Genomic DNA, 27777 nt, shown 5'->3' with positions numbered 1-27777 from the left:
CAGACCTCTCTCGTTCAGCTGGAACGTCAGAGGTGAACTGCTCTTCTTGTAGTACCACATCACGGGCCTTCCCGAGCTTGTGCGTGTTAGACGGCTTAACAGGCATCTTGACTCTGCCCACCACGTCCCCCTGATGTAGGGAAGGGACGGTCCTGGAATCGCACCCCCCACCTCACGGTGGTTAGGGGGAGAAGTCCAGCTCCACTGCCAGCTGGGGGGCGGACTGGTACGGCCAACATCCCTTCTCCCTTCCGAGCAGGCAGCCACACAGGTGTGTTAAACAGCTTTAATCTCGGCCATTGCGGCTTCTCAGCACAGTAAGAAATATTGCACATGATCAACATGTTTTGTTCTGGGGATGGGGACAGGGTGGGGGAATCACCTTCTTAGAAAGTACAACCCAAGCTGGGAGGGCAGAGGGGGTGGGGAGAGAGAACCCTCCCCGTGCCTGTGGCAAAGTGCAGGAGCCCCCACCCCCAAACTAACCTGAGTCCAGCCCCTCTGGGGAAAAAAGGGGTACATGAACTCCCCCTACTCCACAGGCGCCTTGCTGTGGCCCTAGGCCCACACTACCCTCCAGCTTGCAGCCCTCACACGAGCCATTTTGCATAAAGTACAAGTGAAAAGGTCTGAAGGTAACACACTCCAGGTTATGTACAGGGGCTCGGTGAAGGGAGACTGTGCCCCCTGCTTCCCCTCAGCTGCCCCCCATCACAGGGAGGGAGCTGTGGGGGGAGGGGGATAGACAAGAGGAGCAGGCCTCATTCCGTCCCAAACTGGAAAGGACGCAATGGCTTTGCTGGGGAGGAGGTAACCATCCTGCCCCCCCATTCCTGCCACCTACATACTGTCCGTGTCCTGAGGGGAGTACTGTGGGTCTGGGGTCTTCTCAGGAGCCCCTCACCTGCCTGTGGCAGCTGTGGAGGGACCAGAGGGGGGTGGTGAGGGTTGGGGGGGCCCCTCCCAGCCAGGCTGTCCGGGCCCCGGCTCTGGGGGCGGAGGCAATGGCGGGGCAGCCGGGGCCGTGCCAGAGTCCGAGCCAGGTGAGGTGGGGTCAGGGCCCCCAGCAGGGCTGGGAGTGGGGACAGGGGCAGCAGCAGTGACAGTGGGGGGCGGTCCAGGGAGGGGGGCCTCGGCTCCCGGGGGCTGCTCCGTGGGAGTGGCCGCCTGCATGATCTTCTGGCGCACCTCACGGATCTTCAGCTGCAGACAGACCTTAGAGGGGAAGATGTCTGCATAGCGGGCCTGGAAGGCTGCCGTGGCCTGGGCTGTGGACAGAAGGGTGGTGCGGAGGGCAGGGTGAGATGAGTGGGTAGGCCCCCTCCAAGTGCCCCCCAAGACTCCGCACCTGCTTACCTGATGGGAAGAAGCCATGGTCCTGGAAGAGCTGCATGACGAGGGCCCGGCGCTGGTCCAGGGTGCGCCGCAGCGACGAGTAGGGCACCTTCTCGTATTCCAGCTCCCCGAGCACATCCTCAGCTTCTGTACCTGGGAGCAGCGCAGGGAGCACAGTCGAGCCTCCGCAGCAGCCTGGCCCTCCACCACTGTCCGAGGGGCCACTCCGCCCTCACTGAATTCTATTTCACAGTGGGGTTTAGAGATGGAACCCACCCAAGGTCACGTACCAACTTAGGAACCTGTTGAATATCAGAACCCACCCTTGACCTGCTGTCCTTCCTCTCAGCAACACCCACCCCACCTCTCCCATCTTTAACCCCGTTCCTGGGACCCCCACCCCCCTTGGAGGCCCTAGGACCCCCGTAGCTCTGCCTGCCACCACACCGGCACCTGTACGGTCAAAAGTGAAGATGTCCCCCTCGCACTTGGCACTCTTGGGGGTGTTGGGCTCCGAGCTGCAACTGGAGCGTCTCCTCATCTTACGCTTGGGCGAGGTGGGGTCCTCGGGGGCCGAGTCCAGGTCTGGTCAAACAGAAGCAGGCTCAGTGGAGATGGCCCCAGTCTGTCCCACCTACCCTGGGTGCCTTGCGCTCGCCTACCAGTGGAGTTCTTCCTCTTCTTGCGGTAGGAGCCCAGGATGGCCCGGGGTGAGGTGGCCAGAGACTGCAGGGTGGGCGAGGGCAACACCTCCTCAGGCCGAAACTCGGGCAGCTCAGCAAAGCGCTCTTCGAAGTCCACCTCCGACAGGACCCTGCTGGAGAGCGGGCAGGGTCACCTCCTCTGCCCCAGCCTGCAGCTGCCCCCTCTGCCACCAACCCACACACTCCAAGTCCCCCAGCCCATGCTCACTTGTCCACAGAGTCAAAGGTCTTCTTCAGGGGCGGGGGCCGCACCTTGACCTTCTTGCCGACACTAGCCGCCTCCTTGCGCTCGGGGGTGTCCCCAGCTGCCCTCCCACTGCTGCCCTCACTGCTGCTGCCGCTGCTACCAGGGGCTGGGGCTGGAGCCGGGGCCGGGCTGGGAGGGGTGGGAGGCTCCCCTCGGCTCTCCAGGCCCAGCCCGGGGACACGCCAGTCTGAAGATGAGCTGGGGAATTTGCTGGCCTGGGGTGAGGATGGCAGGGAGATGGAGGACACTGGGTTCAGACTCACCTGGGCAAGACCCAGAAATACAAAAGATGAATGCTGACGGCCAAGACACAGAGCCATGGGGAAGACCCAGTCATGCAGACAGATAGGCAGGAGGACAGAGGAGGACCCACAAGGGCACAGTTTGGACAGGGACGGAAGAGGGGTGGAACAGAAGGGCAGGCAGGGGACTGAGGGGCCAAGCCCAGCAGCAGGGAACCCCCAGGCCTGCTGGACACTCACCATGGTCTCAGGGCCCTTGGCACTGGTCCGCTCCTCAGCAGGTGGGGGCGGCGGGGGACTGCTCCGGGCCGGGGGAGCCCAGGTCTCTGGGGGCAGCGGAGGGGCTGGTGTTGTTGGCCGCCCCTCAAGCTCTGACTCAGATGCAGGGGGCTCACGAGCTGGGCCGGGCTCCAACGGCTGCCGGGACGCAGGGCCTGGCCGCCCAGGGGCACCTGCCTCAAAGGAGCCCACAGGAATGCTGGCGATGGCCGCCTTCACTTTCTGGGGGGCCTTGGGGGTGGGCCGCTGGGCCTTGGGGGCCACTAAACTGTAGGTCATGGAGCCTGCTGGTAAAGAGAGTATTTGCTGAGCCAGGCCTGACTAGAGCCCATCCCCTGGGTCTCCCCACTCACCCCACCCTCGGTTGGCCCGGCACCCACCTGTGGCACTAGGAAAAGGGCTGGTAGGGGCCGGGGTGGCAGTGGCGGGGGCCGGTGGGCCCTTGGGCAGGATGGTGGCAGCAGGTGGGGTGGTGTTGGTGGCCACGGTGTAGACCAGGCCTGGGGGAGCCTGGGATGGCTGGGCCAGGGGTGCTGAGGAGGTGGGTACGGGGCTGCCAGGGTAAAACGCTGTGATGACGGGACCACTGGGGGCTGCGCAGGTGGGAGGCAGCTGGGGGCTGGGCACGGGTGACACGCCCACCTGGCCAGGAGCCAGCAATGGGGCTTGGCCTGCAGAGAGAAAGACAGAGGAGAGGCAGGGGACCGAGTTAGGGCCGGAGCTGCCTCAGCCCCACCCTTGGTCCCCAGCTGCCTGCCAGGCCACCCCTCACCTGAAAGCAGGGGCTGCACGAAGGCGGGGCCGCTGGGCCCCAGCGAGGTGAAGCCTAGGGCTACTGAGCTCGTGGGTCCGTACGAGGTGACTGTTCCAGCCTGACTGGAGGCAGGACTGGTACCCAGGGGCAGCGCATGCCCGCCTGCTGACTGCACGTAGGTGATCCTGCCGCAGGGAGAGGAAAGAGGAAGGTGTAGGTGAGCTGGCCCCACCTAACCCCTTCCCTGCACTCACCTCCAGATGAGGGCTCAACTGCCATTACCTGGTGGAGGAGGGCAGCAGAACCTTCTGAGGCTGAGAGGCGGGTCCGGGGAGCGTGGCCGGGCTGAGGGGCGGCACCAGGCCGCTGGGTGTGCTCACAGGCACCGGAGTTAGCTGGATGATCTGTGGGCAAGGGCACCACAGGCTGAGGTGAGCTGGGGACCCAGAGTGAGGCAGGGGAGGACCAAGACCTCGGAGGCTGGACCTCAGCAGAGACACGGGACAGAGAAATTGGGATGGGGATGGGAAGGGAGAAACGAAAGCAAAGAAGACAGCGACAGATAGGAAACACAGAGAAGGGACAAGGTACAAACACGGAGGGCAGAATCAAGATATGCACAGATGTCGAGCAAGACAGAAACCAAGAGACAAAAAGGGAGAAAAGGAGAAGACCGAACGACAGACGCAGAAACCACGGGACATAGAGGCTAACACCCAGGAAGAGAAGAATAAGAAACAGGCGGGCCACCACCAAGGTGCCCTTACCTTGCTGGGTGGCTGAGCACCGTTCTGCACAGGTACTGAGAAGGGTGGGCTCACCAGGGGCAGCGGCTGGCCGGCCCCTCCTCCCCGCACTGACATGCTAGGGGTGGCCAAGGGCACTAGTACCTTCCCAGGTAGCAGCTGGGCTGAGCCACCCGGGGGCGGGGCCTGCACAGGAGAAACTGACTGGGCTGCAAGTTGAGAGACAAGGGAGCAGGTGGTTACAAAGGAGTTGAATAAGCCTGTGGACCCTCTCTGTATGCTGCCCAGCCCAGGCCTCACCTTTCGGGGGCGGGGCGGAGGGTACGGACTGCAGGATGGGGATGCCAGGAGTGGGTGCGGTGGCAGCCAGGACTTTGCCGTTGGTGGAGGTGCCCGGCGGGAGGGTGAAACGGATGCTGGTGGTGGGTGCAGGGCCGCTGGGAGCCGCTGCCTTGGTCCCAGGGGCTGGTGCTGGGGCAGGCGCCACTTGAAGTTGCTGGGGCAGCGTGGGCAGAATATACTGCACCTGGGTGATTCCCCCAGCCTTGCCCAGGGGACCTGGCTGCAGGATGCCCAGGGGCATTGGCCCATTGGGCCCACTCCCAGCACCTGCTCCTGAGCCCGCAGCCGTCCCGCTGCCAGGGCCCCCCTGGGCAATGAACTGGACAGCTGGGGGCGCTGGGGCCCCATAGCCCGGGGCGCCCACCAGCAGGTTGGTGACAGTGGCAGGCGCCTTCCCCACAGTGCCCAGTAGGGGTCCAGCCACCAGATGTGAGGCTGTTGAGGTGGCTGCTCCCGACTTCTTGTCTGAATACACTAAGCTGACGCCCAGTGGGGAGCCCCCAGGCGCCCGGGACCCAGTGACTGTCTCAGTCCTGGCACCGGCCGTGTCATTTGGAGACGCTTCTGCCCGGCCAGAAGTGGGGAAAGGCTTAGAGGCGATGGGCACAGGAGTGCTGCTGACAGGCCGCACCACATTGGTGACCATGGTGGCGGCCGGGCGGGACAGGGGGGCTGCTGGGGCCCCATAGGCCAGCGACGGGGCTGGGGCCGAGGGCATGCGAGCTCCGCTGCCCTCCCGTTCCTCCTTGTTTGAGGGCAGGACCAGTGTCTGCAGAACACTTCCTCCCCCGCTGGGAGGTGCCGCAATGACTGAGGGGCCTGGTGGCTCCAGGCCCCCCACGCTTTCAGGTCTCTTGCGCCGGAAGGTGGCAGGATCCGTGGGGAGAAACCGGGTGGCCTTAGGCGTTGCTGGGCCCCCAGTTCCAGGGGGTGGGGGCCGTAGGGGACCTGTTGTGCTGCCCTGACCTGACTCCTGGGCCTTGAAGGTCCCTGAGCCCAGCGGGAAGGAGGTGGCTGCTGAGGCCGAGGAGGAGGCAGGCGAGGATGAGGAGGATGGGGTGGGCCCGTAGCCTTTGCCGAAGCCGGCAGGTGGATCTGGGGGCCCTGGGGGCTCAGGGTCCAGCGATGGACGGCAGTGAGTAAAGGAGGAACGGATCACAGGCGAGAACACCTTCCGACCAAATCCCTGAGTGGCAGGAGAAGGGAGACACAAGCATGTCAAGGGAGCCTGGATACCCACACCCTGCCCATCCTGCCCATCCCAACCTCCCCGTCCCGCCTGGCAACCAGGCCAGCCGAAGGCCTCCACTCATCCAGGCTGAGACCCAGTTCCCCACGAAGCAAGTAGCTCACCCTCTCTGCGCCTTAATCTCCCCCTCTGTCAACGTACAGAGAAGTTAACATTCCCCCCACTTCCCAGGATACGTGAGACCAGACAGCAGCGAGTCCCAAGCTCTCACCTTGCTGCCCTCTGGGTCCTCCCCAGAGCTGTCTCCGCTCTCGCTGTCGGTCACCCGCTCCTTGCACTTGAGGTCAATGTCAGTGGTGCTGAAGCCATCGTCAGCTGAGAGAGCAGAGGGAACAGTGCTGGTAAAGGGCTGGGTGCAGGGCTGCCCAGGAGGAACAGTGTGGAGCCTGGCTCTGGCCTCGGCTCTGCCCCTAGTCAGCAGTTAAGTGCTGTCCAGGAATGCTGTTCCTCCCCAGGAACAAGTGTTGTTCCAAGTGTTGTCCAGGAATGCTCTGCCCATCTGCCCGCCAGCAGACCCTAAGAGCACACTGGTAACAGCACCTAATACTGTGTCCAATGGCCCGGCCATGCCCGTGTCCTCCCGGCTTCCTGTCTGGCTTGGGGCTTCTTGCGGGCAGGGCTGGGCTTACTCAGTAGGGCCTGAACTGAACATGCCCGCAATCACACACGAACATGGAAGGGAAGAAAAGGAAGGGGCCTAAGGGCCTGGACCAAATCTCCGCCCACCCTCCAAACCTTAGCCAGCTGCTTCCCTGCATAGGATTCCGGGCCCTGCAACTGCTTACCAATGACATCATCATCCCCTTCCTCCTCACAGATGACCATGCGTTCCTCGTCACTGGTCATGTCCTCACTGGCTGCACGCTGGGAACGGGAGGCCCGGGTGGGCAGCAGTGGGGGCCGCCCACTGGCTGCCAGAGTGCCTCCCTCACCGGGGGCCGCAAAGGGGCCTGGAGCCCCATACTGGGTGGAAGGCTTTGGGCCAGAGTAGGATGCAGGGCCAGACACCATCTGCAGGAGAAGTGCAGGGAGAGTTCAGCCAGTGCTGTCACCGTGGTCAGCCCTCCCTGCACATCGCCCCTACCCCCATGGCCTGCACTCCAGACCTGAGTCAGTTCCTGTAGTGCCTGGCTGTCTACTTCCCCGCCATCCAGGCTGTGGACCCCGCTGTGGGAGAAGGCTCGGGGCCGGGCTGAGCCAGGTCCGCCGACTGTGTGCAGACGTTCTGCCCCACAGGAGCTGCTCCCCGGAGCCTTGGTGTCCGAGCTCAAGAGCGTCTGGGCTGTGACGGACAGGAGCTCCGAGGACACTGTAGGGTGGAAAGAAAAAAGTGTCGCAGTCAGGAAGCCTCCTCCCAGTGCCCAGGCTGGCCAAGCCATCCACAGATATTTCTAGATACCAGGCAGAAGCAGGTTGGACTTCCTGGGCCACCTGGCAGAAAAGAGATACCACCCACCAGGCCAGCATTTCCCCTGGTTCCTGCCCTCTTGGGTTGCGAGGAGCAAGCCCACTGCTCCCTGGGAGGCAGCCTTTCTGAGAGCGTGAAAGCCTGGAGACAGGTATGTGTGGCGTTGCCTAACTAATAACTGCTGGACTATCTGAGCCTCTACTCCCTCATCTCAGAGAAAAAGGAACGTCTCCTCCCTCACAGAGTCGTGGGCCCAAACCCACAGGATCACTCCAGAGAAGCGCCTCAGAATGGTGCCGGGCACACTGAACACCCTCAGTCAGTAGAAGCAGCCAACGAGGGGCTTCCAACTCTGGTCTTGAGAGCCAGATGAGCTGGGGTTTAAATTCAACCTTTGCTACTTTCTAGTTTTTTAGCGACTTCACGCCAGTGCTCTTTTCTCTCTAACCCGTTTCCTCACACCTGCAAGGTTAGGCACGCTTCTGAATACTGAAGATTATGCTCCTCTTGCCGCCTGTCATAGTAAATGCTCAGCAAATGACACTTGACAATAAGACTTCTGCTCAGAAACCTTATCTATTTGGACCTCCCTGACCCCTTCACAAGTGATAAGTACCAGTTCCTTTGTGAGTAAGGGTCCTCAGATAAAAGAGGTAAAGCTGAGAAGAGCTTCTGGGGAAGGGGGTGAGCAAGCAAAGGGGAGGTCGGTGTCAGGGCAGAAGAGCCAAAGGGCTCACTAACCTCCAGGGGCAGCGGCGGTGCCTGTCTCCGACATGCTCCGCTCCCTTGGCTCCTTGTGCCCCCCTGCCAGCCCCAGGCTTGTAGGCTTGGCCTCTGAGCTGGACTTCTTCCGGTCCTTGTTGCACCACTTCCAGTCTGGGTGGGCCTTAAAGTGGGCCTCTTTCACCTGGCAGGAGAGGGCAGGGAGACCCTTCACTCACCCACCCTGCCAGAGGAAGCCGAGCAGCTGAGAGGAGGCGGAGTTACCTGGAAGGCCAGGTCGTGGTACTTCTGCTTCTCCTTGGGCCCCAGAGCGTACCACCACTCGCCCAGGATCTTACTGACGGTCCGGTTGTCCTGGTTGGGGTGACGCTGGTGGACCAGGGCCCGGTGCCGCTTGCTGAAGATCATGAAGGCATTCATGGGCCGCCGGATATGGTCCTTCTCCCTCTGCAGTAGACACAGGCCCGAGCAGGAAGGTTAGGACTGGGGAGACGGGCTTGGGCGGCCACAGGGTGGGCTGGGGACAGGTGGAGATGAGGCACCTTGTTGGGGCTGCGTCCATCCTTCTCTGAAGATGAGTCTCGTTCCTTGGGCAGGGCGCTGAGGGACTGCGTCCGGCGTTTCCCAGGCGGCAGAGGCAACTGGATCTCAGGAGACATGATGGAGAGGAAGCTGTGGCGGGAGCGGCAGGGCAGTGAGAGCCATGTCTCTGGCCACTCCACCCTCCTCCCCAGTCCCAAGCCTCAGGGCACTCACGCATCGTCGTGGTCACTCTCTGTCTCACTGTCCAGCCGGGGCTCTCCTGGAGGACCAGGGGCCTCCTCCTCCGTCGTGGGAAGGGGGCCCTTTCCAGGTTCCACCACCCCCAAAGTGTGGGGGGGTCCGGGCCCTGGGCTCTCAGGGCATGTAGCTCCAGGGGGCCGCCCGGGGTCAGCATTCCCCGTCCCGCCTGGTGGCTGCTCGTGAGCAACAGCTGCCGACTCAGCAGGCTCTGGGGGCAGAGCGGCAGGCAGGTCAGAGGGCTCCCGGGCCATCTCGACCCCATCCCCATGCCTTCCCAGAGCCTCCCAGCCCTCACCTTTGCTCTGGTTGGAGGCCACTAGGTGGCTAGCAGGTTGCTGGGCCTCACTTGGCTGCACGGAGGGGTCAGGCTGGCTGGGGGCCAGGAAGGGGACTAAGGAATGCCAGGGGAACACGGCCACAGAGCGAGGTTCCACGTTCGTCCACACTGTGGGAAGGAGTCAGCTGAGCTGTGCGGCAGGAGAGCTTGGCCTTGACCCCCAACTCAAACTCTTCTCCACCCTGGACAAGGTGGCTCCACCCCTTCTTTACACCCCCTTCCTCAATCCCAGAGCCCCCTGGGCTCGTGCATGCGACATCACTCAGGAAAAACTCCTCCCTGAAAGAGTTCTAGATTTTTAAGAAAGAAAACAGAAGCAGGGAAACGGTCCTCACACCCCACTCCCTCCCCCACCTCCACCCCCACCTCTACCAGCCTTGCCACCAGGGACCAGGCCAGAGAAACGACTGGCTCCTGTCGCCAACCAGGCCATGTTTGCTTGCCAACTCACTCTCTCAAGGCCCCTAGACCTTAGCAAGGCTGCAGACCCTCCCTCAGTCAATTCCCATCACCGTGTTGCCGTCTGACAGTGCCCCTCACCTTGGCCTCATACTCCCTTTCTCTTTTCCTGAGGCAGACGGCCCAGTCTCCCTACCCTCTCCTCCCTCCCCACTACTCACAGGGCATGGGGTCTCAGGCCCTTCTCCTTGCCTCCCTCCCCCTACCACAGACCCCAAGGAGCCAGACCTGCCTTTCCCAGGCTGGGCACAGGTGGCTCCAGCATCTCTTTCCTCCTCAAAGACAACCTACTGCCCATGAAGAGACCTCCCAGCCTCCCTCACTCTATACCCCTGAGCTTATCTCCAGTGTAGTGTCCAGCCCCCTTGCCCAAAAAGATGGGAGAATGTGGTAAACTCTTCAGACAAAAAGGCACAGACAATGGGACAGACGAGAGAATTATTACAAGACTCTGCCCAGGCAAGGCAAAGGGGCCAGGTGTTTCCTTAAGGCTACGCACAGGAAGGTACTTCCCTCACCAGGGCGCTGGTCCTAGAGGTCCAACCTTCTGCTCCAGGAGCTGGGTGGTAAAGGAGCCAGCCCACCCCTTACGGCTGAGTCTCACCCCTGGCTGGACTCCTGGGGCTGGCCCAGGCTGGGAGTGGGCTTCCTACTCACTGCCAGCTCCCTGGGGGAAGTGGAAGCAGCAGAGGAGGCCCCTGCTAGGGGAAGACCAAGAAGAGAAGAGGGAAACGCCCTAGCCCTGGTCCCCATCATTCCAGGCTCCCCCTGATCTGGATCAATCTGACCTAGGCTGATTCCCCCCGCCAATGCCTTCCGAAGGCTGGCCTAGCGGAGCCCCTATGTGAGGCACTGGCCTCAAGACCTGATTCTGTGAGGTGCTGACAAAACAAAAAAGTAGATATCAAGGCAACAGGAGAGGAACAAAGAAGCCCACACTGGAAAAAGGACTCAAAACACTATGAAGATCCCATCCACTACCACGGAGGCACTGGAGCCCCAAAAGCCTGCTGGGCCCTCCAAACCCATGACAGCCTTCAGAGACCCGGACCTGTCCCTCTCTTCACAAGGATCTTTCCCATCAGGCCCCCTCATCTTCTGCTGGGTGGGAAAAAAGGGGCCCAGTATACAATGGGAGAACAGTCTTTTGGTCCTGTCCCTCCTGAACTCCTCCCTAGTGCACTACCCTCCAGGTTCCTGGGTCTCTTCCTCTCTCTGAAAAGCAAACCACCAACACGTCACTCTGTTCTGAGCAAACAGTGCCTCACTCCCTTCCCAAGACCTGTCCTTAGCCCCACTACTCAATCACAGCCCCTAGTCCCTTCTCCCTCTATTCCACACCTGGCACCAGCAGGTCTCACGCTGCCCCTATTCTAATCCATGCCAGGTACTCTGGCACCCCTCCTCACCTCCCATGACAACATACCTTTCCCACCCCACACCTAAACACCACAGCTGTCCTCAGCTACTCCCCACTCTGCACTCCCATCCCTCCACTACACTCCCACCTGCCGTCACTAACCACTCAGACCAGCCGAGCTCTATAACTTTCCCCTCTACTCTGCCTCCACCGTTCTCTTACTATAACCCCATCACCATTACTTCGCACTCAGCACCCCGACACCTTGACCCCTGCAGTCCCAGGGCCCAGGCGCTACTGACCGAACATGCCGAGGCCACGGGAGGCCGCGCCGGACGCGGGCACCAGGGGCCTGTGGGCTGAGTACATGGTCCGGCACGGGGTGGCCCGGCCGGGGCTCGCGCCTCCTCAGCGGCCGCCGCCGTTCCGCCCGCCGCCGGCTCCTCGGCCGCCACCGCTCGGGCCCGGGGGGAGCTGGAGGCCGTCGCCGCATGCCCCCCCCACCGCCCCCCCACTCCGGCCGCCCCACGCGGGGGGTCTCAGCCGGGCGCGCCTGCGCACAACGCCGCCTGCCTCCCGCCGCCCGGGGGGCGGGGGGAGGTCAGAGCGCGCCGGCCCCGCCCCGCCCCCCGGCGCGCGCGGGGGCCGTCACGGGGCGCGCGGCACCCAGGCCATCGGCGCCGCCCCCTCCTTCTCCCTCCTCCCGTGCGGAGCCGGGCGGGCGGGGCAGGTGGGGCGGGGCGCGGCGCGCGTGCGCGGGGGCGGCCCCCTCCCTTTCCCCGTTCGCTGGCTCGCTCCCTCCCTCCCTCGCAGCTCTGGCGGGTAACGGCTCTGGCCCCGAGCGCCCCGGTTGCCGGCGCCGCGCCCCGCCTTTCCGGGCCTGGGGCCCGCGGCTCAGCGCCGGGTCGGCCTCCGGCCCCAGGCGGGCAGACGGACGAGCGTGCGTGCGTCCGTGCGCTCCGAGCGAGCCCCGCGCCGAACCGCCGCCGCCTCCCCGCCCCGCCACTACTACGCGCTCCCCTCCCCCCGCCGCACCTCCCCCCGCCCCTTCCCCGCTTCCCCCGCGGCCTTCCGCGCAAGCCCGGCCCACCGCGCGCGAGCCCATTGGCTGCCGCCGCCGCGCGCGGGTCAGGCCCCGCCGCGCCCGCCCCCATTGGCCGCCCCGGGGGAACGTCAGTCATATGCAAATAAGGGCAGGGCGGGGCGGGCTCCGGTTGGACCCAAGCCGGCCCGGGGCGGGACCGTGGGAGGAGGGCGGCAGGGAGGGCGCACTGCAGTAAAGGCACTGAGCCAGGGGGGCGGTTCGGGGCGCCGCGCTGCAGAGGCCCGGGGCTGTGGGTGGTGCTTGTGTGTCCAGTCCGCGCGAGGAACACGCTCACGCGCGGCTCGGCCCACCTCCCTCACGCCCACCTGGGCACGCGCGGCCCCGCAGGGCAGACAAACTGCGTGTAGGGTTGGGCGAGCCACCCCCTGAGCCCTCACCAACTCTCACAACAGCAGTCACAAACACACGCGCACACACACACACTCCTCATAGACTTTCCTACCACACCCATTATCTCATACACAATCCAGGGTCACATGTACCCTCGGTCTTACACACGAAGTCAGAAGTCACACACCCGGAACACCTCACACAAATGTACTACCTCCCACACTAAACGTCCATCACTCCCCACTCACCATCACACACACTTGTTCTCACCCATCTTTTTCACATCACCCATTTCATACATGCCCTGTCATATGTGCTTCATCAAGCATATCCTCATACATATCCACCAGCCCATGTGACTCATACAAACACACAGCATATCAAACAGGCAGAATTATCTCATACACCTCATCACAGCCACTGCTTGTCCACAGCACACACCCTACATCCCTCCAACACAACCACACACTCATATGGCCTTCCTGGCAACCCCCAACCCCAACACAGGTAACTCTCACAAATGCCATCATACTGACCCCAAACACTATGTAAACTTGCCCTGGTGAGCACTAACTACTTCAGTACCCTGGCTCAGGAGGTAAACAAAGTGCCATGGCCATTCCCATTGATTCAGCTACCCTGCCTGACACTTAGCAGCCACCTGGGACCCTCTACCTCACAGTGTAAGGCAGGGGGCCACCACTCTGGGCTGGGAGCCACCCTTTCCAAAAGAGGAAGAAAGGAAACTAACACTGGGGCTGCTACATGCTGGGCGCTTGTATGTATAACCCTGTGCATTGAATCCTCACAGCCACTAGGGAAGTACACTTTATTATGCCTGTTGTTCAGATGAGAAAACGAGGCTCAGAGAAATTGAATAAATTGTGCAAGATCATGCAGCCAGGACATAGCAGCCCAGCACTCCAACTCAAGTGCTCTTTCCACTACTGAAAATTTCACCTCAGGGTGGACACAGGCAGAGAGACTCCCAACAGAGGTCTGGGAATATGTTCAGACAATGATATCAGAGGGACTGGTGAACTATAGAAAGGTCAGAGGGTACACACGGAGACACGGGCAAGGTCTGGGGCCCACCAGGCAGAGACGCAGAGGCCTTGGATCACCCAAGAAGGGCCCTGAGGCCACATCCAGTAAAGGCAGAGGCCTGGGGTCACACCTGGGCAGGTAAAGATTGCACAGGCTCAGATGCACCAAGACTAGGGTCCTTCACCGGTGGGATCAGTGATAGGCACAGACAAACCCTTTTCCCAGCCTTCTGCAGCTACAGACAGAGATGAAGGCATGGAGAGGGGGCAAAACCCGGGTAACCTGGGCCCAGAGGGAAGGGTAAGGTCTGTAGCCCTCTGACCTCCAGAGACTACAGGTCCAGACACTTGGCTGTGAGCCTGGAGAGACCAACAGAGGGACTATTAGGTGACTGCCCCCTCCTCCCTATGCAGCCCCAGACTCAGACCCTCCATTACCTCACTGCCCCAGGGACTGCAATGTGAAGCAGAAATCAAGGCTGAAATCAATGTGGCCTGCTCTATCTCCCTACCGCTGCCCCCTCCTCTCCCCACCGGTGAGTCACCTACTGGCAAGTTAACCCCTTCCCCACTGCAATGAAGCCCAGGGACTGAGCTCAGAGGAGCCCTGCCGCCAGCTCCCCCACTTCTGTTGGGTGAGAAAAAGAGCTAAGCCTGGCACAGTAGGGAAAGAGGGCCCCAGACATCTGGGAGGGTTGCACATCTGGTAGAAGACAGTGCCCACATAGGAGGGATGGGAAGAGGCCCCTTACAGGGCAGGGTACAGCCAAGTGGGGGCCCAGCCTAGCAGGGAGGGGCCGGAATCTGGGCGGGAAGGGCCCCCCTGCCCTGGGCACTGGGCCAGCCCTATACTTAGCTTCCATTGTTTGGAATGGAGGAACCCTGAGTGGGGGTGATTAGGAGTGGAGAAGAGGGAGCACGTCCTGTCCCCAGACAGCTCCATATCTCTAGCCACCCCCAACCCTAACTGGGGCCTCCCTAGTTGGAAAAGTCTGAGGGGGGTTCCCCAAACCAGGGCCCCAGCCCCATCAGAGAGGGGGTGCATCACCATCCTTCACTCAGAGCAGGTACTAGGCAGAACTACGGTGCAGCCACCCCCTGCACGACCCCATAGCCAACTCCACAAAAGGCTTGGCCCCAAACAGCCCGCACAGCACCACCCCACCCCAGCCTGGGGACAGGGAGCCCAGATGGAGACAGCAAGTGCCACCCAGGGTGGCACAGGCTGAGGCCCTGCCCAAAGGCCTGGGGCGCACAGCCAGGGATGCCGACAAGCTGAGGGACAGGCAGACATGCTCTGAACTCACGGGCCCCCGTTTACTGAGCACGAGAGGCACCGTGCCCCGCCGCCTGCGGCTCCCCACCCTGCTCTCCAGGCCCGGGTCCCCCGCCTCGGCTCACCACCCCAGTGTCCCCAGCTCCCCTCACCCGCTCTCCACATACACACCCACCCACCCACCCGGGGCGGCGTCGGAGACGGCCAGGGTTGCCTGGGGAACGAGCCCAGGATTGGACTGGTGCTGCTCGGGAGGGATGGGGGCCTAAAAATAGCGCCAGGGTGAGTCAGTGAGTGGGGCTGGGGTAGGCAGGGGGACCAGAAGGGAAAGAGAGGCAAGCGAGAGGTGCGGGGGAGGCTCCCCAGGGATTGGAAGATGGGCGGGATAGGATGGAGGGCGGGATATGGATTTGGGGGTAGAAGAGGGGGTTGAGGGGGAGTGTACAGGCGCCGGGGCTGCGAGGGCTGGTCCCCGCGGGCTGAGGGAGGGGCCACTGCCTGGGCGGAGGAGGGGGCGCCGCCCTGCGTTCTCCTCCCCAGCCCCGAGCTCACGAGATTTTCCACTCGCCGCCTGGCCCCCAGCCAGCTCCCGTCGGGCCCCACAAAGCCGCTTTGTGCTGGGAGAGCGGGCGGGCACCCGGCCGGCCTGACACCCACGCGGGCAGCGGCGGTGCGCGGGTCAGCTGGCACCCGAACTGTCTGCTGCGGGGGGGGGTACCCCCACCCTGCCCAAGGACGCGGCCGCGCAAGGGTTAATGACGCAGGGGCCAGGGTAGCAAGTCTCAGCCAATCGCCGTCGGCGGGCGCGACAGCGGCCAATGGGAAGGCCGGAGGCCCGACGCCCCGGGCCTACCCCCTGGGGCGCGAGAATGGGCGCGGCGCTGACTAGGTGCCCGTCTGGATCCACAAAGCCCCCGGTACACCCTGTTTCCCGGGCTGCTTCGCAAAAAAAAAAGGCTCAGAAGGGCGTAGGATCTCGCAGTCAGGAGGTGGCACGGTCAAGATTCGAGCCCAGGTCTGCCTGGCTTCAGAAATCAGCTTTTCCACCGAAATGGGGAGACGGGGGTTCCCAGTCCCAGGCCCCCAAGCGGAGCGGGAACAGGCAGGGGACGGGGTGCGGGCGGAGGCGGCGGCGCGGCAGGCTAGGGTCCAGCCGCCTGCGGTGCAGCCGCTGCCGCCGCTGCCGCCGGTGGTAATGGGAGCCAGACGCCGTCGTCGCCGCTAATGCGCCTCCCTCTTGGCCACTAATGGAGCCATTAATGCCGGGCGCCGGGGGCTGAGGGCCACACACACCACCCTGCCGCTGCGCATGCGCGCGCCAGCAACCCCGCCACCCGCCGCCAGCAGGAGGCAGCCTGACCCCTTGCAGTGCCTGGCGCTGGGGGCTCTTCCAAGACTCACTTCACTCCTGCTACCTCAAAAAAGCCTCTTCTCTCTCCCGCAAATCATCCTCTTCTTCCCAGCCTAGGTCTCCTTCCTTTCCAGGGATCTTTGACACCCTGATCCAACCCTTGCCCTCTGCTCTAAACCCTTTCTCGGCTCTTCACAGGCTGACATTCAAGCATGGCCTGGCTGGACCTGTCCTCCTTGGCACCCTTCTGCCAAGACTAGGCTCATGTCAGCTCCAGCCTTAACTGGCCACTCAGAGGTCATGCACTTTCATCCCTCCTGGCCTTTGCTCCTGTGGCTAAGCCTGGATGGCCCTTCCCTTTCTTTCACTACCCTGAAATCCACTCATTCCTGCTTCAGGTCAAATGTCACCTCCAGTGAGAAGCCTACCTGAACCTTCCTCACCGCCTCGCATTAAGCCACGGAGTTTTCTCTCTCCTCGGGCCTCCCCAGGCTCTGTATCTCCCTCTGCTCATCCTTGCCGGTGCCTGCATCCACATCTGCCTTCCCCACCCACTTATCCCAGGGCTGCTCAGCCTGGACCTCGTAGAGGGATGAGGAGTGAATTCTGGTGGGAGAGAAGGGGTTCACTGTTTGAGACAAAACAAATTCTGGTGGGCAGAATCTGGATCTGGATCTGGGGAGTCAGGACACCCTTGGCTCCTCTCTGGGCCTCATCTTCCCGACGCACCCAAGCATAGCTGGTGGATGCCGCCTGGTCTCTGAGGTCCTACTGGTTGGGGTGGACTGCACGTGGGACTCAATTAAATGGGGCTGGCACCGAAGTGTCTCCTGAAAGGCAATGGGGGTGGTAGTGGTAGGGGTGATCTGGGTCATGCCCTCGAGCAGGTAGGTGGGCACAGGAGCTGTTTTCCTGCTTCTCCCCCACAGCCGGATCTCCTAGCTTGGCCCAAAAAGCCCCCGCCTTCCTGCCTGTCTTGGGAACAGGTGCTTGGGTGTTGATGGGTCTGCAGGATGGCCCCCAACACCTCTCAGCAGGTTTCAGGGACATTAGTGGGCATTTAATTTGTCAAGGGACATGCGGGGGTTCCCAGGCCTAGACATTCTCCCAACACTCCCCATTCTCCCACCTGTTCCCCAAGGAGCAGGAGACCTGGTGCTTAGCAACTATCCACTGACTTAAAGGAACAGAGTACCTGATGTGCACAGAGTGGGGGTGGGGGCTAGGATGGGGGAAACATGTCCATCTAAAGAATGGGAGAAGGAGGGCCAGAGGAGAGGCCAAGGCTGGACCAGAGACAGGATTCCAAGATGGGGGAATCACAACAGAAAGAAGGTGGAATGAAGCCTCAGACCAGAACTGATGTCTAAGGAGGTACAAACCTGGAAAGGCATAGAGAGCCAGACTCAGAGAAAGTCAGACAGAAGTCCAGAGAGAGAGAGACTCGGGGCCAGAAACAGAGCCCTAGACAGAGACAGACATAGGAACCCAAGAGAGAGACAGATAAACATACAGTGGCTCAAACAGGCAGATGGGCAGACAGGCCCAGGAGAAGGGGCACTGCCTGTCAATATGGGGAAACCAGGCGGAAGCTGGGAGCTGGAAGGGAGGCCATGCCAGAAACAGGGCTGAGACATCTGGCCTCCTGGGCCAGGGCTGCAGGCCCTGGGGCGGCTTCCTCTCCTGGGGAGCAGGCGGGAAGAGTCAGAGGGAGGTGGCAATGGCAGCTGGCTGGCCCGGCCATGCACAGAATGTAGAGAATGCCGGCCCGCCTGCTCCGGCAAGTCCCCCAGCGGAAGCAAATGCCTGGCGGGGGGGGCAGAAGCAGGCAGGCTGCCCCGGGCCACCCCCTCACACCTGCTGCCCTGACTGAGGGTCAGGCCCTGGCATGGGCGGGCAGAAGGGGCCAGGACTATAGCCTCACTCTTCCACTGGGCACAGTCTGCCCTATCTGGGCCTCAGAGGGAGAAGGCCCCAAGGTGCCTACCTCCCAAGGGTTTAGGGAGGCCTCTGAGAGAAGAACAAAAGGGCCTGCTGGCTGGGAACCTGAGGGCAGCCTGGATACCTCAGCATGGGTGTAGTCAGGGAGGCGCTGCTCAGAACCGCCAGGACAGGCACTGGACAAGTTCTGACGACCAGGTGGCTTCCAGCAAGGGGCCTCCCCTCCCTGAACCTCAGTTCCCCCCCTCCCCCTGACAACAGGGCTGGTAATCCCTGTTTCATAGCATCAGGACGTTGCGATGAGGCTGGGCGCATGGTAAATGCTCAATAAAGTGGGCTACTATTATTGTTTTCATTATTCTAATTGAGAGTGCTTAAGAGCCTGGGCTCTGGAGCCTGACAGCCTGGATTCACACTCTGGTTCTCCCTCTTCCTAGCTGGGTGACCTTGGGCAAGTCACTTTGCCTCTCGGGCTACAGTTTCCTCCTCTGTCTACTGGAACTAATAATCGTGCTGATCTCCTGGGTTGTTGTGAGGATTCAGTGAGTAAAGGCTCAGTCAGCGCTCACTGAGCAGTGTGCCAAGCACATGCATGGGTGGTACTCAATAAATTATTATTACTGTTACTTCTAGTAGGAAGAGTCCTGTGATCTAGAGATCGAGAGACCTGGTTCAAGGCCCAGTCCTGCCCCTCCCTAGCTGGGTGACCTTAATCAGGACTCTTTTTCTGTCAGGGCCTCATTTTCCTCATCTGGAAAATGGTGGCAGGAACCCCACCCCCCACCCCCGACCACCCTGGTAGGTCTCAGGTCACCTGCATCGTGCCATCCCTCCCCACAGGGCAGCAGTGAGGGGCATGACTGACCGATGCTATGTATGAGGGCAATGTCGGGGGCTGTAGGCATGCGGGGGTGGGGGCTGAGGGGGATGGTAGGAGTCCGTCTGCTTCAGTTTCTTCATCTGCCTAAGGATAGGAATCCCCGCTGTGCCCACTTTGTGGAATTTTGCTCATATCAACAACGATAACAAATGTAAAAAATGTTGGGGGTGGGGCAAAAAACACAGCTCACAACCTCAGTATATGAGCATGAGGGGCAAGCGTAGTCTTTGTGTCCCTCTGCCCGGGTCTGGGCTGGATCTCAGTGAGGGCAGGGTCTGGGCCCCTTCCTACATTGGTCTTTGCACCAGCCTAAGACACAGCAGCTCCTACCCAGATCCACAGCCCAGACTCTTTCTCCCCTGGTCTCCCTGCCTCTGGTCTCAGGGGCTGGAACTCACCCTTCATGGTACAGCCGTGGTTGGGTCGGCTCAAAACCTTCCATGGCTCTCAGGATAAAGTTCCCAAGTCTTAGAAGGACCCTCTATGATCTGACCCTTGATGTATTGCTCACCAACACAGCCACACATCCCAACACTCACCCACTGTCTAGAGCCCCTGACTTAGCAGATTCAACTTCCTTCAAATTCTTGCTTTCGCCTCAAGGCCTTTGCACACTCTTCCCTCTGCCTGAAGGTCCTCCTGCCGGCCTTGCCAGGCTCCCCTCTGCACACCCTTCAGGTCTCACTTTAGACTCTGCAGGTCTCACTTTAGACCCTGCAGGTCTCACTGGCCCCTTCTCCAAGAAGCCCTCCCTGACTTCACATGGCCTCCTGGGCTTCCTCCACCCCAGCCCTGACCACTCTGGACAGCTACTATCTGGGGACAGGTCTGTCTTACTCCAGGGACCATGAGCCCTTTGAGGACAAAGCTGTGTCCTTAGCATCAGCCAGCATGGGGCCAGGCACAGAGAGGGGGCCTCAGTCAACAGTGAATTAATAAGTAAATAAGAAAAAGATGCTAGGGAAGGGGCTGGTGACGGGTCTGTCACCCTCCATGAAAGTTGCTCTGACAAGGTCCAGGCCAGCTGGCTTTCCAGCACCATCTCAGAAATGCCTCTCCCCCCACCCCTGGCCTCAGCCCTCTAGCCACTCTGGCTGTGCTCAGCAGTGCTCCTTCTGGCCTCGGAGCCTTCCCAACGGCCTCCTAGGAGGTTCTCCTGTCCCACGGTTGCTAGTTCCAACTCATCTTTCAACTCTCAGCTTACACGCCCTTTCCTGAGAGCAGCCAGACTAGGTTCACATCTGGAAGCATGCCCAGCTCACGCCCAGCTCCCCGCCATGGCACTGACCACACCTGTGCTATTTACCAGGTGCAGTGGTGAAGATGAGGGCCCCAGTCCTGGTCCTGCCACCACCTGGCAGAAGGACCTGTTGGAGCCTCAGTCTTCCCATCAGTAACCCAGGCAGGTTGGTCACGAGCCAACCTGCCTGGGTTTGAAGGCTGGCTCCAGGATTTACTAGCCATGTGACTCTGGGCAAGTTACTAACCTGGCCTCAGTTTCCTCTAATTTTTTTTTTTTTTTTGGCCGCACTGCACGGCTTGTGGGATCTTAGTTCCCCAACCGGGGATCGAACCCGGATCCCTGCAGTGGAAGTACGGAGTCCCAACCACTGGACCACCAGGAAATTCCCAGTTTCCTCTAAATGAGCATAATCATAGCAGGGTTCAGTATGTTGTGAGTGCTACGTTAAGGGGTGGGTGTGAGGGTTAGGTGCGATAACCCACTTGCAGTGCTTATCACAGTGATACCCCTGCCAGTCCTCCAGGCGTGGGAGCTGTCAACATGATTATCATCTCTGTTACCCCATCAGCTCTGTGGCGGCCTGGCTTTGAGCCTGCACTCAGGAAAGGTGTGCTGACTGATGGACCCCTTCAGAGTACATTCCCAACAGGAGGCTTCTGGAAACACTGCACTGAGCCTTCAAAGTCCACGCCCGGGGACCTCCCTGGCAGTCCAGTGGTTAAGAATCCGCGCTTCCACTGCAGAGGACACGGGTTCGATCCCTGGTCGGGGAACTAAGATCCTGCTTGCCGCACGGTGCGGCCGGAAAAAAAAAAAAAGAAAAACTCCACGCCCTTGCCTAACACGTGAATTCCCACCGGAACATCTGTGCAGAGAGGAGGCCAGCCTCCCCTTGAATCCCACCCAAGGTGGGGAGCTCACCTCTCTTGAGAGCCAGTTTGCAAGGGGCCCTGTGCAAAATGAGCCCTCGCCCAGCCCATCCACCTGAACCTCTTACCTGTCCCAGGCCGGCCCATGATGACTTCCTTTTTTGGGGCAGGATGGCTGGTGTAGCTGCTGGGCACCAGGACGGGCAACAGGGCAGCAGGTGAGGGGTGGAAGGCCACCGGCTGGAAGGGCGAGGAAGCCAGGCCAAAGGTGGGCATCGGCTGGGCCACGGCCGTCGGCGCAGCTGGAGGCACAGTGATGGGCACGGGGGCCGGCAGAGGTGGAGGCAGGCCAGGCTTCCCACTGGCCATCCCGGGCGGCACCGGAGTCTCTCGGCAGCCCCGCCCAGGTCCCCCAGCCCGTGCCTCACTGCCAGCGCCCACCTCCCCAGGGAATTTGGAGGGCAGCGGCACGTCGGGGTTGCGGACGATGACGGGTGAGTCCCGCTGCACGGCAGGCACCCTGCGCACGGAAGGCCCAGGATCCGAGGTGAGGCCGGCAGGTGGGGGCAACAGCAGCAACGGCGAGGGCTGGCGGGAGCGGGAGAAGGGCACGGCGGGCGACACAGCACGGAAGCCAGCCGGTGTGGAGGGTGTAGGTGTGTGGGACACCGAATCCACACCAGAGTCTAAGCTGTCACTCTTGGGGAAGTCTGGGGCGGCTCCTCCGCCTGCTGCACCAGGGGCCCCCAACGCCCCTGGGTGGGGCAGCAGCTCTGTCTTCCGTCGCCCAGGGCTGATGGGCACAGTAAAGGTCAGGTTGGTCTGGAAGGTAGGTAGGATGCCAGAGGAATGGCGCTCTCGGGGGGCAGGTGGGGGTGGGTGAGGGCCCAGGTCTGGCGGCGTCAGCACGCCTGCCTTAGGGGTGCTGGCGCTCAGGTGGCGACTGCGAACAGCAGTGCGTTGGATGACTGGCGAGGCGTTGATGGGGCTGAAGTTGGCAGGGCGGAAGCCGAAGAGTGGTGAGGGTGAGGGTGACGGGGCCGGCGAGAAAGGTGACTGCGTAGAGACGGGGGAGAAGGAGGGTGTGCCCGAGCGAGAGCTGCCCAGTGACACCAGCATCACAGCCGCTTCACACTCATCGAACTCAAAGCGTGACAGGTCAGCAGGGGCCACCAGGCGTGGGCGTGAGTCTCCCCGGGCTGCCACGCTGCTGGCCTCACTGTCCCGAGACGTCTCATCACCCCAGTCGAACTCGGTGCTGCCCTCACGGGCCGCCACACCAGCTGGCCGCCCAGCCCCACCTGGGCCACTGTCCGCCAGGCCCTCCATCTCCTTGGTTCGCATGGACAGGTGGCGGGAGCAGTAGCCCCGCCGCTGGGACTCCTTCATGCAGCCATCTCTCGAGCACAGCCGTCGCCACTGCTTGCCATTGAATTTCTTTCGAATTCCATTGGGTGTGCAGACCACGTCTCCCTTCTTGTATTTCTGCTGGGCTGCTGTCAGTGGCGTGCGGGCCCGGGTGGCCGGTGCAGCCCCCTTCTCCAGGGAGGCCACGCTGCTGCTGCGGCTGCCACCCTGGCTCCCCTCCTGGCAGGGCGAGGGCTGCTCGCCAGGGCGGCCTGGGCCGGCGAAGGCTGGGGACTTGGGTGGCGGTGACAGGAGCTGGGGCGGGGGCAGTGGGAGCAGGGCCGGGGTGCCCAGGGCTGGCGGGTGCTTCTCCTCACCCTCCTCGCAAGCCCCCAGGTGGCCACCAAAGCTGATCTTGGAGACCTCGGCATCCTCGGGCTGCTTGAGGTCCAGGGCAGCAGGGCAGGGGGGAAGGGCAGCCCCCGGCTCGGCCTGTCCCTCCTCAGGACCCGCCGGGGGCTTCCTCGGCAGGGCTTCGGGCTCCCACGGGGGCCGCAGCAGGCGCAGGCTGGAGCGGGCCACCCACACCGCGTCCTCGGGCTCACGCTGCGGCGGCTGCGGCGGGGTGGCCGCCGGGCCCGGCTGGGAGCTGGGGCCAGGGCTGAAGCGGACCTTGTAGGCAGCTGGCTTGGCGGCCACCTCCACCACCACCCCGGCACGGTAGGCAGCCACACCGGGCTCCACACAGGTACAGACCGCTGTGCCCACCACCAGCGCAGCCGGCGGTGGCGTGGCATCCAAAACCACATCCACACCACTGCCAGGTGCCCCCTCGTAGAAAGTCAGGGCCCGGTCCCCAGGGAACTGCACACCCAGGTCCTGGCTTCGGCGCACCTGGCGCACCACAGCCGGCAGGAAGAGACCGTCCCCACGCCGAGCCAGCACCCGCTGGGACCGCAGCTGCCGCAGGTCATAGCCACCGCTGGTGCTGCCAGGGGGCCAGGGACCTAAACCACCAGCTTCGGCCGGCTCATCTTCCAGGTCGGCCGAGTGCTCGCTGGCTGTGTCGGTGGAGGAGGAGCGGGCAGAGGTGGGTGGCTGCGGAGGCACCCCCGGGGTGCCCGCCTCCTCGGGGGTCCGTGCCCGCTCTTCAGGGGCACCAGCCGCCCCACTGCTGCCACTGCCGGCCCCATGCTCCTCCACATACTTCTTCTTGGGCGCTCGTGACTTGAACGTGGCCGTCTTTCGGCTGAGTGAGGGCTCCCAGCGGCCTGCCTCCCCCTCCCCCTTGGGTTCCTCGGCTGGGCCTGGGGCCGGGTCGTCGGGGTGCAGCTCTGGGGGCAGCCCTTCAGCCTCTGTGCCCCGCTCGGCCTCCTCCTCACCCTCCTCAGCCTCTTCTGGCCCCGGCTGCTGCTGCTGAGCCTCATCATCTTCCTCCTCTGGCTTGTCACCCTCCCCAGCCCCTCGCCGCCTCAGGGCCTTGGCCCTGGTGGCTGGGGGGGACTTGCCACCGCTGCCAGAACCTGGGAGGCCAGCGCACGCCTTCTTCATTGGTTTCATCTTTCGTCCACCTGCAGGGTGAGAGGCCAGACACGGGTCACTGGGAGCGACTCGGGAACACCTCCACACCCACTGCCCCCAAGACTTCCTACTTGCTGAGGTCACTGCCTCAGCGCCACGGTCCCCAAGCTCTCCTTCCTGGCTGTCTTCAACTCACGTAGGCCTCTGGCCAGCACCCAGACACAGACTGGCACTCGTGTCCCCTGAGCTATACACTCTGGTTCCTTGGGGACCCTCACATGATCTGCTTCCTCTGCAGAGGACAGTAGGTGCATGCACACACTCTGACTGCCCCAAGGGGACGTGAGAAGCACTAACGGTTCACGTCTATGGAGCACTCACTTGGAGCCGAGCCCTGGGCTAAACTTCCCTTTATTAACCCATGTCATCCTCACAACAGCCCTAAGAGGCAGATGCTACTATCAGTCCCATTTACACTCGAGGAAACTGGGGCACGGAGAGATCAAGCAACTTGTCCAAATTCATCCAGCTAGGAAATGGCAGAGCTAAGATCTGAACCCAGGCAATCTGGCTCCAGAGTCTGTGCTCCTAACCATTTCAGTGTGCTGCCTGTCACATGATCCTTGTGCTGTCACTGTCCAGAGAACACACACACACATGCACAGGCACACAGTCACAGAAAGGGAGATGACTGGGCTGTGATGTGAGCCTCTCTCTACCACCCCCCACCCCTGCCCGGGCAGCCTGGCATGGCCAGGCATTGTGGGAAGGAGTGGGCAGCTAAGAGTCCCAAGGGACAGCTGCCCACTCTGCTCTGCACCCCAGGCCTGCCAGGTATAGCCATCTCCCCAGATCCTGGCAGGGAACAGGCAGGGGCACGTCTGGGGCAATAGCTCATACCCAGTGCTATGACAGGGCCGTGCATAAGCACACATGCACACGCGCGCGCGCACACACACACACACGGCACACACACGTCATCACACAGTGGGACACAGAGCTACACCGCAGGGTTTCACTGTCCCACTGGATGGGAGCCTGCCCCTCCCCCCACAGCACCCAGCATGATACCCAAAAGCCCAGCCACCCCCCTTCTGGTCTGCTTGCATCCCCGCCCTGACTGGGCTGGCTCTAACAGGGTGGCTGAGCCGACTGGGCCCCCCTGGCCCCCAAATATGCCCTCAGACTCCAGGTGGGGTAAGTGGGAGAAGGTCAAAGAAAGCAGGACAAGCCCAGCGGGCCAACCTCACCCACTTCCTGAACAGTCATTACTGCCCGCCCCCTTTCAAGCTGCCCTAAGAGAAGGGAAAAAACTTTACTCTGAAGTGACTAAGAGAACCTGAGAGGACAAAAATGGGCCTCTGGGAGGGTTGGGGGATCCAGGACCATAGCCAAACACCATCAGAGGCACCCCGACGCCGTCTTCGGGCTCCCATGGTACCGCTGACCTCATGGGAGAGTGACCTCTCCCACTCGGGGCCTGCTGCTCCTCAGGATCCTGCAGTCCCAGGATGCCCCTTCTCTGGGCCAATCCTGGGGTCCTCACAGGCAAAGGCTGGAGGGCCCGGGGCTTCTCACACTGGGGCAGTCACCCAAGTACCCGGGAGCTGGGCAGCCACCACCACCTTCTCCCCACTGACCTGCTGGGCCACCATCCTGGGCATACCCCACCCAGGGCCTACAACCACACTGCCTGGCACCCCTGGACCCTGCTGCCCGGCCCAGCCTCTTCACACCAGAAGCCAAGCCTCTTTCTTTCCCCTGGGGCCTACTCTCTTCCTGTCCACACCTCTTTGGATAACTCCCACCCAAGGCCCTGTGGGCCCTCACCTCCCTCAGGATCTGAGCAGTAACTCCTGAAGCCCAGGCTGGCCCAGGCTTTTCAGGGTCTCATGTCCTCTGTTCCCAACAGGCCTCCTGGCACCAGCTTCTCTGCCACTCTCTCTCCCACCCTGTCACCATCTCTATCTCTAGCTCTCTCTTCACAGGCCCTAGGCCCCCTCCTCAGTCACCCCCTCCTTGTCACCCTCATCTATCTCTGTCACCTCCTCCTCCCAGTCACTCTCATGTCAGCCATCTCTGGACCTGTCACCTTCTCTCCCCATCACCTCTCCTTGTCACCCCCTCCAACTCTGTCCCCTCCCTCTCCCTGTCACCCTGATCTAGTCCTGTCACCCCTCCATTCCTGTTACCCATTCTCTGCCCACCACCCCCTCCTTGTCACCCTTTTTCTGTCACTCCTCCTCCCCACCACTTCCTCCACTCTGTCCCCCCTTCCCACCACCCCGCTCACCCCTTTTCCCCTGTACCCCCTCCCCGTCCCTGCCACCTGTCCCCTCTCGGCCCCCAGCACCCCAAATCCCCCCTGCCCGTGTCAACCCTGGCCCCGCCCCTCACCTCGGGCTCAGCGGGGTTACGGGGCGGGGGGCCGTGGCCCCGGCTCGGTCCGGTCCGGTCCCTCCCCGCCCCCCTCCGGCTCTCCCTCTCGTTTCTCCCTTTTTTTTTACTCCAACACACAAAATGGTGAATGGACCTGCAACAGCTGGAGCAGCCAGCCAATCAGCGGCCACAACCCCGCTGACCGGCGCCGTCCTAGACCAATAGGTTTTCGGAGCCTAGTCGGCTCCGCCTCTCAACGACGAGCGACGCTTGCCACAACCAATCGCGCCCACCCGGCAGCGCTAGGGGGAGGGGCTAAAGTCCAAGATCGGCCTCCCTCTGGGACCGACACCAACCTGAGCCTACGACCGCCTGATCAGCCTAGGGTCCTGCCTTACAATAAGTAATGGACACCAGCATTGACCAATCGCAGACCGTTTTAGTGCAGAATGACGAATACAGTACCCTGTCGTCTTGCACTCTAGGCCGGAACCCAGCCTCTGCGAGGGACAGTAGCCAATGAAATGCAAGAAGGAGGGGCTAAGGGACAGGCTCTCCAATGAGCAAGCTCAGAAGGCGTGGCCTCAGCGTTTGTTGACCGGCTAGTCGCAATTCCTGCTGGGAATGGTAGTCTTCTTACGTCTCCGGCCCATAGTCGACAGTACATGGCAGACTACAACTCCCATGTGACAGAGTGCCTGGCGCTCCGAAGAACCCGTGCTAGGAGAAAAAGTCGAAAGGGCAGTTCCTCGTGAGTCTCACTGGGCGCCAGGAGCATCTTAGACCCAGGGCCCCGACTCACCCGGATTCCCGGCTCTGGCGTCGCTGCTGGCTCCTCTCAGTGGCGGCGGTAGCGGCACAAGGGGGAGGTGCGAGGAGCAGCCAACCGCCACCCGCGAGGCCCGCAGCCAATCAGCAGCGGCCGGGGCGGCGCAATGACCTCACCGGGTTCTACTCTCTTACCCCTCCCCCACGTGGTTGTTGCTGCCGGTAGCCGGGAGTAGGGAAGTTGGGGGGGAGGGGAGGAGAATAAGTGATGTCACCTTTCCCCCGCTTGATTGGCTGCCGGGTGGCGGGGACTACAACCAATCAACAGTCTCGGAAAGTCTGGCGCGGCCCCGCGGAAAGCCCTGTTGCCACCGGGAGGGGAGAGAACGAGCACTTGAGGGGTGGCGCGCGCTGCAGAGTAGTCTACGCGCGTGGCCTGGGGCTTGGTGGCCTTGGGGACAGGCCACCTCCTCCAAGACTTTGACATTTAGGGCGGCGCAGTTTTCTGACAGCCCCCCTAGACATGGGGTGGGGGGAGGCACGAGATGGGGAAGTACAGTGCTTCATGGGGCGTCACACTGCATTCCGTGAAGAGCTACACTTTGTAGGTGTTCACACCTGGCGGGAGCAAGATTTTTTTCTTTTTTTTTAAGGTGGGGTGATCACACTGGGGGTTGGGAGGAGAGGAATATGTCCTGTCAGTAGTAGATTCCTCCTGCCCAGATACGGGATTCACACCAGCTGTGAACCTGT

At 62.0% G+C, this 27777-nt stretch overlaps 1 protein-coding gene across 10 annotated transcripts; it reads right to left on the bottom strand.

Moving 5' to 3' along the window:
• Window positions 1-272: 272 nt before the first annotated feature.
• Window positions 273-27174, bottom strand: CIC (capicua transcriptional repressor). 10 transcript variants are annotated; one of them, XM_060288930.1, is made up of 22 exons: window positions 27059-27174; window positions 26722-26976; window positions 21138-23927; window positions 9108-9257; window positions 8786-9020; window positions 8572-8701; window positions 8294-8476; window positions 8048-8213; window positions 7005-7207; window positions 6684-6909; window positions 6110-6213; window positions 4608-5835; window positions 4329-4516; window positions 3844-3965; window positions 3580-3746; window positions 3188-3478; window positions 2769-3094; window positions 2248-2549; window positions 1998-2152; window positions 1789-1920; window positions 1357-1488; window positions 273-1268 (listed from the first exon to the last, which is right to left on the bottom strand). In XM_060288930.1, exons 3-22 carry the CDS (start codon window positions 23914-23916, stop codon window positions 901-903), a joined length of 7587 nt encoding a protein of 2528 aa, XP_060144913.1. In that variant the 5' UTR covers window positions 23917-23927; window positions 26722-26976; window positions 27059-27174; the 3' UTR covers window positions 273-900. The 10 variants fall into 10 exon arrangements, with proteins under 10 accessions (XP_060144913.1, XP_030729983.1, XP_030729982.1 ...); XM_030874123.2 differs by lacking the exon at window positions 26722-26976 and having other exon boundaries at window positions 27059-27133; XM_030874122.2 differs by lacking the exons at window positions 26722-26976; window positions 27059-27174 and adding an exon at window positions 26275-26405.
• Window positions 27175-27777: the final 603 nt, after the last annotated feature.

The sequence above is a fragment of the Globicephala melas genome, chromosome 19 (genome assembly GCF_963455315.2).
Source record: "Globicephala melas chromosome 19, mGloMel1.2, whole genome shotgun sequence".
NCBI classification, from domain to species: domain Eukaryota; kingdom Metazoa; phylum Chordata; class Mammalia; order Artiodactyla; family Delphinidae; genus Globicephala; species Globicephala melas.
This window is presented reverse-complemented; position numbering and strand designations above follow the sequence as displayed.

Coding starts and splice junctions, on each gene's coding strand:
- CIC (XM_060288930.1), bottom strand. CDS start 23,916: ATGAAACCAATGAAGAAGGCGTGCGCTGGCCTCCCAGGTTCTGGCAGC. Junction 3,747..3,843: donor CTGCTGCCCTCCTCCACCAG/GTAATGGCAGTT, acceptor TCCCTGCGGCAG/GATCACCTACGTGCAGTCAG. Junction 1,489..1,788: donor CTTCACTTTTGACCGTACAG/GTGCCGGTGTGG, acceptor CGCTGCTCCCAG/GTACAGAAGCTGAGGATGTG.